The sequence below is a fragment of the Musa acuminata genome, chromosome BXJ1-1 (assembly GCF_036884655.1).
Source record: "Musa acuminata AAA Group cultivar baxijiao chromosome BXJ1-1, Cavendish_Baxijiao_AAA, whole genome shotgun sequence".
Taxonomy (NCBI): Eukaryota; Viridiplantae; Streptophyta; class Magnoliopsida; order Zingiberales; family Musaceae; genus Musa; species Musa acuminata.
This window is the reverse complement of record NC_088327.1, coordinates 14,282,847-14,297,936: the sequence shown is the minus strand read 5'-3', so window position 1 is coordinate 14,297,936 and position 15,090 is coordinate 14,282,847. Positions and strand designations below refer to the sequence as shown.

At 33.9% G+C, this 15,090-nt stretch overlaps 1 protein-coding gene across 1 annotated transcript; it reads left to right on the top strand.

Moving 5' to 3' along the window:
* Window positions 1-971: 971 nt before the first annotated feature.
* On the top strand, window positions 972-10,484 carry LOC135679313 (uncharacterized). Its single transcript, XM_065192917.1, has 5 exons — window positions 972-977; window positions 5,103-5,335; window positions 5,652-5,758; window positions 6,200-6,240; window positions 6,346-10,484. The coding sequence occupies exons 1-5, from the start codon at window positions 972-974 to the stop codon at window positions 6,526-6,528; spliced, it is 570 nt and encodes a 189-aa protein (XP_065048989.1). The 3' UTR covers window positions 6,529-10,484.
* The last annotated feature ends 4,606 nt before the right edge of the window (window positions 10,485-15,090 follow it).

Here is a 15,090-nt window from a genome sequence, read left to right as displayed (position 1 = left end):
CTTGATATTTTATTTTTTATGATTGAAACATTGATGTAAATCAATCCTTGTTATTTATCTTTGTCATAATTTAAAAATTAATGTAAAGGGAAAATAAATACAACATTATTCTTTCCTTTCTTTTATAATGACAAATGGGGAGAAAGATTTGCTAGTTTGCATATTGCAAAAGGAAGAAAAACTTGCTATAAAGCAAAATTGCTAACTTGCACTTTTCAAAAAAGAAGAAAAAAAAACTTGCTATCTTGAACATCAACAAGAATTGCTAGCTTGCAATCTCAAGAGAAACAAAAGTGATATCTTACCTATCTCGAAAATTAAAACTTACAAACTTGCATATTTAAAAATATGCTAAATTTATAAACTTGCACAACTTGTATGTTGTAAAACTTGCTCACTTCTCCTTTTTGTTGATGACAAAGGGGGAGATATAATGATGATGATTTAAATCATGTGTGGTATGATGTATTTTTATATTTTTAAATATCATATGATTTTTTGAATTTAAAGGTTGTATCAATTTGACATATCGATTGGGGGAGTTAATGTCACATCCTGATTTTTTTTTTTTTTAATATCTTTCCACACATTCAGGCCAAGTAGATAAACATCACTTTATTCATCATTCATAAACCTTTCTTACAATTCATTTATTGATCAAATCACAAATATAAAAGTAAACATAGTGATGTTAACTTCAAGAATCATCCTAGCAGTTCTACCTAGCGGTAGAGGAAGGTCCGCTTTCCACTAGAATTCGATTTAGTGCTAGAGGGAGATTACTTTGAAAATAAAAAATAAAGAAAATTCAGTAAAATTGAGTAGAAACCCCAAAAGTCAACTCAAAATGAATACATGATCAAAATTCAGTCATCCCATTGGCGTATATCAAATACCCGAAGGAGCACTCTCCCAACAGCGGATGGAGAGACTTTATCCTACGAGATGAGTTTGTGTTCTCCCAATAGTGGATGGAGGTAAACTCATATCGCACTCCCAACAACGGATGGAGTGGTGTCTCACACCCACCAAAGTGGGGACACGTTCCTTCCAATAGCGGATGGAGGAACCGTCCAACCGTCACGTCTGACGGCCCGCTAATCCCCGAAGGAAATCACCCTACCTGCTCTCGATAGGGAAATAACATAATCTCACACTGGTCATATCTATATCGGGATGAAATAACATATTTAAAACATCTCTTTCAAATATCATCAATATCAAATAATACAAATTAACCCTCAATTGACTTGAACCCTAGTTCAATCGAGTTAATGGAACTCAATTTACTAGAACCTAACTGAACTGATCTCTAATCATCATTTAACTGGTTTGAAACTACCTTAAACTAGTATAATTTGGACTACATTAAGTTCATTTTAGGTTAAACTGACTTGAATAAGTCAATCAATTTGAAATCACCCTGAATCGATCTAGACTAATCAAGTTTAGTTTAAGTCAATTAATATTTGGGCTCAAATCCTACAATAATATTGGGCTGGATTGGGCCAGCCCATCTATTGGTAATATGCATTACATATGACTAGGCATGCATCACACAAAGCTAGCCCAGCCCTGGCCCATGGATTGGTCATGTACATCGCATGTGACCACCAATGATGGTTGAGCTGGGTTAGCCTACGAGCCAAGGCCTGACCCGTGGGTTGGGCCTGGCCTACGGGCTGGGCTTGGTCTACTGATTGAGCTTGGCTAGTGGGCTATGGCCTAACCTATGGGTTGGCCAAAGCCTATAAGCAATTTTAATTCAATTTCATATCACAACATATATTCATTAATAAAATAAAAACATAATAACGTATTAAAATATAGATAAAGAGATAAGCTTTAATACAAGGAAATAACATTCTAAATCTAAATAAAAATCATACTTTCATAATTTTGACATATTATAGTCAATTAAATTTTAAATCATTCATAATAATATATTTTAAATTTCAGATCAAAGAATATCAAAAAAATAATTTTAGATAATATATTTTAATCTAACAAAAAATTTTATCTAGATAAGATTAAAGATAAACTATAATGCTAGGAAATATCATATAAAGAATATAAATTTTTAACATGTTTAAATCTAAAATAAAAGTCTTAAGAAGGATCAAATAACATTATAAAAACTTCAATAAATTTTAATGCAACAATAAAATTTTGACATTTAAAGAATTGATAAATATCTTTCAAACTATAAAATATTCAACATTTAAAGAATCAAAATAAAAATTAAAACTTTTATTTTCAGGGAAGGTAGGGAAACCTACCTCTCGTCAATAGGGTGTAACACATCGTTCCTCCTGCTACCAAGCTCGACTAGGTGAGGAACGAAGGAGAGAAATCCCTCCCCTTAAATAGGAGGAAGTGAGCCTCAATTAAAGAAAATTTATTTTAATTTTTATATTTATTTAATATAAATTATTTCTATTTAATATATTAATAAATATGATATCACCCTATTTGGAATGATTAATAGTTATTTCCTAATTCGTATTAACAAACAAGGAAATAAATTAAGATTTCCTTAAATTACAATGGCAAGTAAGGAAAAAAATAATTCCTAACTGAAATATTTGATGTGATTACAGTTAAGGTTAATTCCGTCATCAATTAGTTATCATCATCAAAAAGGAAGAGATTATTGAATCTCGGATTTTGATGATGAAACCAATTAAGAATATTATGATCTAATATACGTTTAAGTGATGTAGGACTAGATTCGATCAAAAGAGCTAAATTGATTAAAGCAGGAAGAATAAGAAGTTGGGTCGGAATTGAACATATCAAAAGATTGGATATTAGACTGGAGGAATGGTCGACGTGTCGGTAGAAGGCTTCATGCCATGAGTTTAGGCATCGGGCCAAGAAGATCATACATTACGCCAAGGAGATCGGATGTTGCGAGAAGGCAATATGTTAATTGGGTAATACGTCGAAGGAGAGGACGATGCGCCGAAAGGTAGGACGATGCCCGAAGGGTTAGATGAAGCGCCAGATGAACCAATGACATGTTAGATAACTTAACATTCTTGTTTGTTTTAGAATATAATTATACGAACTCAATTAGGGGCTAATTGGGCCCAAAGTGGGGCTGTTTTGGGCCAAGAGAAAGGCTCATTCAGTGATCCAAACATTGGGTCAGGCGGTGGCACCGCCAATGGCTCAGTCTCCGAGATATAGTCTCCGAGATTATGTCAGACGGTAATACCACCAGATTAGGCGGTGGTACCACCTAGTGTCAGGCGATGGTACCACATAGTGTCAGGTGGTGGTACCGCCCAATGTCAGTACTGTAAGCAGTGGTACTGCCCAGCATATGCGATGGTACCACCAAGATTCGGGAAACCCGAGATGAGACCTTTTTTTGCTCTAATTTTAAAGTAATTTGGAGTCTATAAATACCCCATCTATTCTTGCATAGACAAGCAAGAATTTGAGCAAAAGTGAGGAAAAGAATCCTTGAGTAAAAATTATAATCTTTCTAGATTAGTGAGTCTCTTCCTCCTAGAGTTAGAAGGTTTCTAATAGAGGAGTGAGGTCTAAAAGAGATGTGTAAATGTTCTCTCCTAAGCCTATGAAAAGGAGAAAAGAGTATAAAAAGATAGTTGATCTTCGTCCATTCAATGACAATCGAACCACTGTAAAATGGTTTGCATTTCTATTTTACTGTTTATCTTTATTGTAAACTGCTTTACTTCCTCATTATTTTTTATGCACACTTTTATGAACATTTTCGAAGTTAAACATTGTCAAAATAATTTTATCGTACGAAGATTTTTAAATCAATATTATTTTATTACTGTGCTAATTCAACCCCCCCTTAATGCCAAGATCCTAACAATATTCACGAGAATATTTTTTTTAAAGTAAAAATAATAATTTCATCGTTTATCAGCCAAAAAAAATCAAAATAAAACCTCTAAAATAGATTAAAACCTTGGAGGCTATTAGCCGTTAAAAAAACTATTTGATTGTGAGCGATACAATTGAGAGTTGTATCAAAATGATTGAAGCAATATTTAATGTCTCGAAGGATGGATTTAGTAAGAGTCTATTGTATCGTGATACAGCATTGTGTGTTAATTAGGTTGACGAGCAACATTCAATTGGTTTGCTATCTGTTTAATGTCTTTGAATGATGACTTAATGAGGTTGACGAACAACATTCAATTGAAGTATTGAAGATGGAAGCATTGGGCATTAGGGTCAACATTAGCCCTCTTCGACCATCGATCTTCCATCCCTATCCTTGATGATGAATCCAACATCTGCAACACCAGATATCAAGTCAAATGATCCATCACACTCCAACCTAAAAGGAGAAAATACTTTCTATTTTGTCCTACTGAGTTGTCCTAAAAGGCTAACCCCCTCAATTACGTGTAGATCAAATAGATCATTAGTATCAACCACAATCCTACAGTAAAAGGAAAATATGTTGATTTAGAATCAACGATCCTATTCTATGTTTATCTTAGTGTATGATAATGTTAGATTAAAAAGTTTTAAGGTTTTATGACTTAGAATATCGTAAGATATGTTTGATTAAGAAGTTTTGAGTTTTTGTAATTCCGAATTATATTATTTTTAATTTCATAGTACACATGCAAAATAAGAAGTAAAAAAAAAAACATAAATTTTACAAAAAAAAAAAGAAAGATAAATCTTGTCAATTGTGAGTGACTTTTCTATCAAAGCCTCATTTGTTATCATTTTTAATAGAGTCTCATTGTATTTCTTAGCTTAAAAATTCACTTTTCATAAATGATAAGAATGCAAATGATAGGAGTAAACTAGTCTAATAACCATTGTTTCATAACTAAATCAGCTAAATTAGAGGATAAAATCAAGCAAAATAAAGAAAATTAGTGTATTTCTTCTCCAAGAAGTTTGCATGCTTCGATTAACATTTGACACCATCAATATTGATCTCTTTTGCATTAAGCCACCGGCAATCAGCGATCGTAAAATTATATCAGATCTAATGAATATGAATCTTCCCAAATTATCAGATATTATTATTAAATGTATAAATAGATTTTCTGATAGGTTTTTTGATAAAATAAAATAAGAAAATGCTCTTTTTTTAGAGCCCAAAAGGCCCATTTAAAGGAGCCCTCTCACAGGTCACTGAAGCGGGCTTTGGGCCTTTATGCGAGCTCCGCAACAGAGCGTCACGTTTCCCTGTTCCATCTCGTTTCCCTCCTTCCATATATAAACCCGCCGCTCGCTTCTTGCCTACGGCGAAGGGTGGGAACGAGCAGGGCGGTGCCCGGATCTTCGGCCCCTCCCAGAAGTACTCCCACATTAGCCTCAAACCGAGGTGATTTCTCCCTCTCTCTGTCTGTGCCCCTCCCTCCCTTCAAGAAACCCTTGCCCTCATCTCAGTTTCCCCTACGTATCTGGATTCGATCGATCGGATCAAGAATCGAAGACTTGCGATGCATCATTGGTGGATAGATTCTGTTACTTGGAAACCTGTGGTAGAATTTTAAGATTCGGTTCGAATTTCTGAAAATAACCCTAGGATGATGTGATCTTGAAGACAAAAACAAATGAAAGAACCGAAAAATTACAATGTTTAGGGAGATTTTATTGTGTTGATGCTGACGATCTGGCTAATTTCTACGTGGATGCAGGGAAGAAGAGCAGGGTATCCAGGATGAGTTGCCGAAGCAAAACCTCCGAAAGGAGTTGGAAGAGTGCGAGCGGAGACACTTTGCCTCCAAGGCTAAGTCTTGTACTGGTAAAAGCTTGTTCCCTTCTACTGTATTCTCTCATGCTAGCATGTGTTTATGCTGTTTGTTTATTTTGCTTGTAATTTAATGGTTTGTGAAAGATCAGACGATATGGTTGTATATTCGGTCTGGTTGCATTTGTTTTGGATCAGGTGATGTAGTTTTATAATCGGTTTTTTCTTGTAATTGTTGTTTTCATATGTGTTGTCTGCGATTGTACTTTTGGACGTAGAATCCTAACATTTGTGGATTCTGTTAGGCAAAGGCCTCTCTGGCTTTGTTAACAATCTTCTGCTACAATGAATTTTTTACCATCTCCTTGTTTGTGGAATGTTAAAAGGTTGATCTTTGTTGCAGAGTTTATGTTTGGTTTTCATTTGGATTTTGTCTTCCAATTCTAAACTCTCTTAATGTGGTTGGTTACTGAATCTAGTTGTTTTCGCTTGCAGAAGATAGAGATCGAAGGAAAGGTGGGCAGGTACTTTGGAAGGTAAGCTACATTGCTTAGGTTCCTTATTGATGTTAAAATTATCCTGGTGCCGAGACAAAAGCATCTTTTCTGGTGATGCTTTTCTTGCTCTTGTTTTACCTACAGGAACAAGGAGAAAAGCTGAAGATAGAACTGTTCAGAGTGATAATGATGCTGATGATCCTGATGCATAAGTCAAAGATGATGCAGAGAGGTAGTTACTTTTTGTTTTTATATCTATTTGTAGCATATCATTTGATGTTTTTATATCTATTTGTAGCATATCATCTGATGTTTTTATATTTTTAGCAAGTTAAGATCAAGAAAAAATAATGTCTACTATAATTGTGGTGAGAAAGGATATTATAAGAATCAAGTAACCTAAGAAGTGTAAGGTGATAACTATTTAATTATGTTTATTTCTGATGATATATTTTTTTTGTATGTGTAAGGATCTTGAGTGAGTGATTGACACAGGTGCTTCTTACCATGCTATACTACAAAGGGAGTTCTTTATTACCTATAAGTCTAAAAATTTTGGTGTTGTCAAGATGGGCAACTATGGCTCGACAAACATCATCAACATGGGTGATAGTTATATAAAAACTAACTTTAACTACAAGTTGGTGCTTAAGGATGTGAGGCATGTGGTTCACTTGAGATTAAATTTAATTTTAGTTGGAAGGCTAGATGATAAAGACTTTGATAGCAGATTTCATAAAGGACAATAGAAGCTCAGTAAGATTTATCTTATTGTAGCTAGTGGAAAGAAATATCACACTTTGTACATGTTGTAGGTCAAAACTTGTGGTGAACAGTTAAATTCTATAGAGAAAGACTTAAGTATGGAGTTATGGCAAAGGCAACTAGGACACATGAGCGAGAATGGACTGCAAGTTCTTTCCAAGAGAGAAGTCTTGCCAAATCTCAAATTTATACATCTGAACTCTTGTATTAATTATTTGGCTAGCAAACGATATAAAGTTTTCTCTACTAGTCTTACTTTATCTAAAAATACATACCTTGGATCGTGTCTATACATATGTATATAGTCCTTTGAGGAAAAATTTTCTTTCTAAATCTCTTAATGTTTATGGTATTAGTGATGTATTTTATTTTGTCACTTTTAAAAATTATTTTTTCAGGAAAGTCTAAGCTTATGCTAAAGACAAAGATCAGGTTATTAATATTTTCAAAAAGTTTCATGCCAAAGTTGAAAGAGAGACAGAAAATTAATTGAAATACATAAGATTGGTAATGAGTACACAAGATTGTTTGATGATTACTACAGGTTACATGACATCTAACATGAGATGATAGTTCCTTGTATGCCTCAGCATAAGATCGGATGATAGTTCCTAGTATACCTCAACATAATGTAATTACAGAGAGGATGAACCATACCATCATAGAAAAGTTCAGATATATGCTTTCATAGACCAATCTACCCAAAAGAAAAGTTCAGATATATGCTTTCATAGACTAATCTACCCAAAAGGCTTTGAGATGAGACCTTAAGGATTACAGTTGATATGATTAACTTGACACCCTATACAACTTTAGATGGTAATATCGTAGAACATGTATAGCTAGGGAAAGATGCCTCCTACATGCACTTAAAGTGTTTGGTTGTCATGTATTTACACATGTTTTAAACATTAAGAAGTCTAAGCCGGATGGTAAGATAGAAGAATATATTTTTCTTGGCTACTCACGTAATTAGTTTGGTTACAGGTTTTGAGATCCAGAAAAGCAAAATATGTTTAAAAGTATAGATATGATCTTCTTTGAGGATTGAACCCTTGAGGATTTAAAGAATGAGGCACCAACCTCAATTGATTGTGACCCACTTACTCCTCTAGTACATCAGGATGATGGGGAGATGTGCAGAAAGGTGGTGTAAAGGTTAATGTTGGTCTATCTATAAGACATGTTGAGCAAGAAGAATATGAAGAGCAATTTTTTGTAGAACATCAATTGAGAAGATCTTCTAGACAACATCAATCATCCGAAAGATACTCTTTTACCTATGTTACTCTTCTAGACAACATCAACTTTGAAGAGATTTTTTCTCATGTTGTTAAAATATCTTCCATCTATGTTGCTTTTTGTATTGTTGCTAGTCTAGACTTAGAGGTTGAGCAATTGAATATGAAGACAACTTTCCTTCATGGTGATTTGGAGGAAATTTATATAGAGCAATTAGAAGGTTTCGAAGTCAAATGTAAAGAAAATTTTGTTTGTAAGGAAGAGCTTGTATAGGCTAAAGCGAGCTTGTATAGGCTAAAGCAAGCTTGAATACAATAGTACAAAAAATTTGATACATTTATCGCTAAAAATATATACAAAAGAACAGCTTCAGATGATATGCTACAAATAGATATAAAAAGTTTGATACATCAAATGGTTTAGTGAGAATTTTATTATTCACTTACTTTATATTAATGATATGCTTATCCTTAAAAAAGATATATTTACAATTGACAAGTTGAAGAAAAAACTAAGTGAATCTTTTGCAATGAAGGATATGGGACAAAGCAAATATTAGGTATGCAGATTTCTTGTGATAGAGAAAAAAAAATTGATTATCATAGGAGAAAAACATCGAGAAAGTATTGGATAAATTTAATATGAGCAATGCAAAGTTAGTTGGTTCTTTTCTTTCAAATCACTTTAAGTTATGCTCAGATGACAAGGAGAAGAAGAAAATATAAAAGATTCCTTATGCTTTAATAATTAGAAGTTTGATGTATGCGATAGTATGTACGACGCCGGACATTGCATATATAGTAAGTGTTGCTAGTAGATTTCTTACAAATCTAGGTAAAGAACACTGGATAGCAGTGAGATGGATCTTTATATATCTCAAAGAGAGCTCCAAAGTTTGTTTAAGCTTTGGAGGTGAACTACCTATGACAGGTTACACAAATACAGATATAGTAAGAGATATTAATACGAAGAAATCTATGTTTTGTACTCACTTTTATTAGAGGAGTTATGTCATGACAATCCATATTACAAAGGTATATTGCTCTCTCCATCACAAAGGCAAAATATATTATTGTTATGGATGTTTGCAAAAAAATATTATGGATGAAAGAATTCTTACAAAAATTGGAGCTGAAACAAAAAAATTATGTGGTACATTATGATAGCAAAAGTGCCATCCATTTGTGTAAGAACTCAACTTTTCATTTCAAGTTAAAGCATATATATATATATATATTAAGTACCACTGGAGTCACGGTAGGACAGATATGTTGACAAAGATCTTATCAAAAGAAAGATAGGAGATGTGTCGATAGTTGGTCGGCATTTATATTGAAGATTCATAGGAAAACCTTCCTTATGGGATGAAGGAAGAGGTTGTTAGGTACATGACCCATTAATTCAGCCTATGATGAGCAGTAGTTATTTAACCTAGTTCTCTTTTAACCTAAACAAAAAAAGGAGGCTTGCAACTGCTGTTGGCCTGACCGGGAGAAACTGCAATAGCGATGATTAAAGGAAAAGGAACAAGAGTAGAAGAAAATAAAAGAAGATGTTGACAACATAAAGGTTGTTCTTAATTATCCTAATAGTATTCTAGCCGTAGGTTCCATTAGATTTGCAGCGGACTCTTGCTTAAGTCATACAAGAAGATTTTGAATATTATGCACGGTAACATAATTATTATATCTCTATTATTCTCCTGTGATTATTGTTCGGGTTTTGAGTAAATAACTTCGAGATTTATACATTCATTATTTTTATAATAAATTGACTTCTCTAACTTGTCCCATAATTTTTTTTCTTCCACGATGGAAGAGTTTTTCAAGTAAATCTTGATATTTTATGTAACTATGATTTTAGTTTAATTTTTCTGCTGTATGTTATGAATTTGTTCACATACAAGTTTTTTTTTTTATCCTATCAATAATTTATTTATGTTGTTGTTAGCTTTTCTCTAAGACTTCTACAATTGCAAATCCAACTATTCATCGTGTTGCAATCTTAAATTGGTTCTTGATAATTGTTTCAGGTATTTCTTTTTTTCTTCCTTTGTATATTGATAATCCCTTACACGGAGTTTGTAAATTTCTTAATTTCTCTCTCTCTCTCTTTCTGCTGAATATTTTCAGAGGAAGAATATGTGCATTAGTAGTTACAGTGAATTGGATTCAAGTGGTGGAGACAAATGTTGTTTATATTTATGTGGACCGAAGACAAAAGCCGAGAACAAATACTGTTTTATATTTATGTTCGATGTTTTCATGTGCAGATTATCTTAAATTAAGAGTCATTATTTTTTTTAAATAATTCATTATTTCTGATAAATGTTTTATGTCAAATTAAGAATCATTATTTATTTTTTATAACAATTCATTGTTTCTGATAAAGATTTTGTTTTTTTGGGTCTTGCTTGAGGTTAACTTCAGATTAATAGATGACTCGGAACAGGAATCATATGATTTTAAATGAGAAGGTGTTGTAACAAGAAATAAGAAAAAACATATTAGATGAATGTTTTAATTTGTTGTCACACATTTTACATAATTATTATCTAAATCATTAAAATAATAAAAATTCTGGATTTTGAAGGATTTTAGGGTGTGAGTGGTTGTCACATAATACTTTCACTATTGCTTTTTGTACCTCATGATTCATCCCATTGGGCCCCTTTTTTTTTTTTCTTTTCTTACTTGAACAAAAAATACTTTTAGATTTTTTTTTTATTTAAATGACTTTTGGACTTAGTAATCATTTCTTTTAAAATGAATCATTTTGATCTGATTCAATAAAATTTTACTTAACTAAGTTATAATGAAAATTGAACTAAGCTACATTTATTCAAAGAAAATCCTTAATTTTGATAATAATTATCATAAAATTAAAAATAAAAAATTATTATTAATCATCTCAAAATCATAACCATATTATTTGGTGAAAGTTAAATTAAATTATATTCGATCAGTGAACATATTTTTTTAAAAAATCTTAAATTTTAATAATTTATTATTAAAAATATATTAATCATCTTAAAATCATGTTCTTATCGGTTGGATTGGTTTAGTAGGAGTTGATTGAGTTAAACATAAAAAAAAAAAAAAGTCAATAAGAGTATGAAACAATAGTGTTGGATAGAGATTGCAACCCAACTGATTGAGATCAAAATTTACATTAATAATCAATTAAATAATATATTTAGCATGATTGAATCCATAAACACTTCATCATCGGGATATCAAAGCGTATGGGATCGATCGCATAGAGAAGAAATGACAGCCAAGCTTATGTGGCGGTCGTTCTCGCCACATAAATAAATGTGTCGTCGGGCGAACGCGATGAATGGTGTGGAGAGGAGGAGAATTGATGGTGGCGACACCGCAACCTCCAAGCCGAGGCCCCTCCGGCAGTCCTTGACCACGCCACATCACGAGGAGATAACTCCAACATAATAATGAGGCGCATAGGCAGATCTGTACGTACGATAGCAAGAGCTAGCGGGGAGCGACGACAGCAGCAGCAATTTTGGCTCTTAATGGCTGGCCATGAATGCCGTTGTTGGCCACGCATGGACCGTCGCCTGGCTCGCCACCGGTGGTTGACAGCAATGGGTCGACAGCGGCCGGTCCCCCGTGGCTGTCGTCTTCTACATTGTCCGTCGGACCACGCCACCCCCCTTCCCTCCTGTGTTGTCTTCACGTCTACCCCTACCCACATCACATACTGCCGCAAGATTTGCATGATGCAGACCCTCCTCCTCCCCTCCATCCCTCCCTGTGACTTCCGCTGTTGCAGAGGAAAGGAGAGGCGAGGTAGGGATAAGAGATGGAGTTCAGACACTGTGGGTGTTAGGACAATAACTGTGCCAACTTTCTGTGGGTTTTACGTGGCGTTTCAAGTTCTGCGAATGCTACAATCGTTGACAGCCCAGGAAGAAGATTGTTCCTCAAAAGCTTCTCAGGGTATGGCTTAATGATGGGCAGGTCAGAGGAGTTAGACCTGAGGGAGGGCGGTAGGGAGAGTGACACGTACAGCAAGGAACAACGTACTCCTTCCTGCATGGATTCCGCAGAGCTTCTCTGCTTTTAATCCATCCATGTCACATCTTTCGCTCAGATCTGCTTCCATTGTCCTGTATGTTTTTGATTAATCCGAGGATAAACCTGCTCTCTTCATTAAGATCTTTGCAGCTGAATCATATCGATCTTAGATCACTAAGCCAAGCCTGAGTAGCTTCACAAGTTGGGAGGAATATATACAATATGAAGTCTCATCTAAACTTCCGCATTATATGAACACATTTGTTGTCTAATGAGTGATGGTAATGCATGAATATATCCTTAGGATATCAAGAGATGATGATATCAAGACTAATGGAGTAGAATCATATCCATCGCTTTGAGGTTTATAGGGTCTTACAAGAGTTATGCTGCTGCAGGAGGCAGTGGACACAGCCGACAGTTGCAGTGGTCGGTGGCGGTGCGAAGAGATGCTCTTAGTTGGGATCCAATCCAACTCGGACGGACCAGTGGATGCAGTACTTGGCAGTGTCATGTCCCCATTCTCTCTTCCGCAGCTCGATCGTCCTCCTCATGTGTCTCTTTGTGTGTGTATGAGAGAGAGAGAGAGAGAGAGAGAGAGAGAGAGAGAGAGGAGATGGGGTCCGTCTTATTTGGCATTTCCTCCGCCTCTCTCTCTCTCTCTACACAGACGCGGATTCTGCTGCGTTGGATATGTTTTGTTGTCTTGCTGACCGTGACCTGCACAAGGACGGACAGAGGGATGAAACGAGTCAAAATCAAAGCCTGGTATTGTGCATGAGATTCTCGGACACCCGACGTGCTTTGGTTCTCTGCAACTCGCTAGGATTGAATCTTGCATTCTTACGCCACCATATCACACCGATCTGGTTCTCGACATTGTAAGAGATCCACCGATGCCAGTAAAAGGATCGGTAGTACTCCCATGAGATATGGGTAACAACAAGTCTCATCACCACCTTCACCCACGCACACAAGGCATGGCAAAACCCTAGACAAGAAAACCCCATCACAGATGCCTTCTAACACAAAGCACATGACTTGATCTCGGAGGCCATGCCCTACGCAACGTGCAAAACTTATGATGATGCTTCCCATGGATTCCTTTGGGCGATGCTCCTCGACATGTTTCATACACTGATTGATGCGTTCTCTTTCCCTCTGTCAGCCCGATGGGTGGAGAATTGTAGCTCAAACCTCGACCAAGGAACAGAGTTTACGTCCAAACGTCGAAACAATTGCAGTCTAGAATATTCAACAAAAATATTAGGAAGATAATATATATATATATATATATATATATATATAAGTAAGAATTTGATTTATTATTGTCAACAAATACACCGAAATTGTGTATGTGTTTTTCTTTTTAGAATGTATTGGACCAACTTAAATCGAATAATCATATTCCAAATGAATATGAATATAATAAATAAATAAATACCTTAGTTGGATTTAGAGTCAAATTTTAAGTATCTAAATTGTGAGTTAGAATGGAATACATTAAATGAAGCTTTTCGAGGATTTAATTTGACACATTTCAACTAATTATGTTACTCCCAAGTAGGGGTTGGGATACTTTCTAACGCAAATGTAAGTACTTAAGTTAATTGAATATCTAAATGGTTAATCGGATTCAAATACAATTTAGAAATGTGTAATTAGTTATTATCTTTATTATTTTGCTACTGATATTTATTGTTATAAAGTTGTTTTTCATGCTTTAAGCTTTTTTTTTATTTTTATTGTTTCAAATATATATTTTACGTTTACAAGCATTTATCACATAATGGCGTTTTCTGTAATAAAAAAAAGTAATTAATTTATCTAACATATATTTCATCCAAAATCTTGTAATATCCATAAGTAACAGATACTCAAACATAATCAATCATCAAATGCATTTAGGAAAATGCTAATGTATGATAATCGTAGTGCAAATTGGTTTGCATCGAGGAGCATTTTAAAATAAATTTTTTTATTAAAATATAATACTATTTATAAACGATGAGTCATCGTACAATAAAAAAACTTCGATTGAGATTTAAGCCATAAAAATAATTTATATTTATATTTAAAAATAAAATTATATATATTGATCTTCTTTAATAAGATTTTCTATTCTGTTGAGAGAAATCCTCTATTCTATTAAGAAAAATCCTCCCGCTTAATCTGTATAAATAGGAGTGAGACATGTTAATGTATTCAAACTAAAGCTACTTTAATAAAGTTTTTTATCTTTTATTCTTTTCATCAATACCAGTACATCCTTTTTTTAATTTTTTTCTTTTTTTTTTATAGTTGCAAGAGATATTAGCAACATAGTAAATATATGATAACTTTTTAATAATATATATTGTATTAATTGAAATTTTACAGACAAATGAGGTGTGGCTAAGCTTCACATCATATCATTATCCGAGCCATCGCTCTCTTAAACTCGTAGGTAGAATACTCCACCTACCCATCGTTTTCCGAGTCAAAGAGGACCATCGGACGCAACCCATCATTCTCCACCTCATCCTGTGTTGACACGTGGCCCATCTTCTCTTGATTCAGAACTTATTTCATTAATTATTTAAATAATACGATTATTTATGTATTAATAATATGGTAAATATTTCACGAATTAACTCATTTTAATTCAACATCTGATCATCTGAAAAAGATTTTTTTATTATTTATTTTTAAATCATCGAATATTTATTTATTTATTATTATTATTATTTTTTTAACGGAAGTCTCGATATAAAATTTTTATATTCGACGTCCAACATTTGACATAAAACTAGACATATATTGGATCAAAATCCGGAGGTATTGTGCAACTAAAATATAGATTACT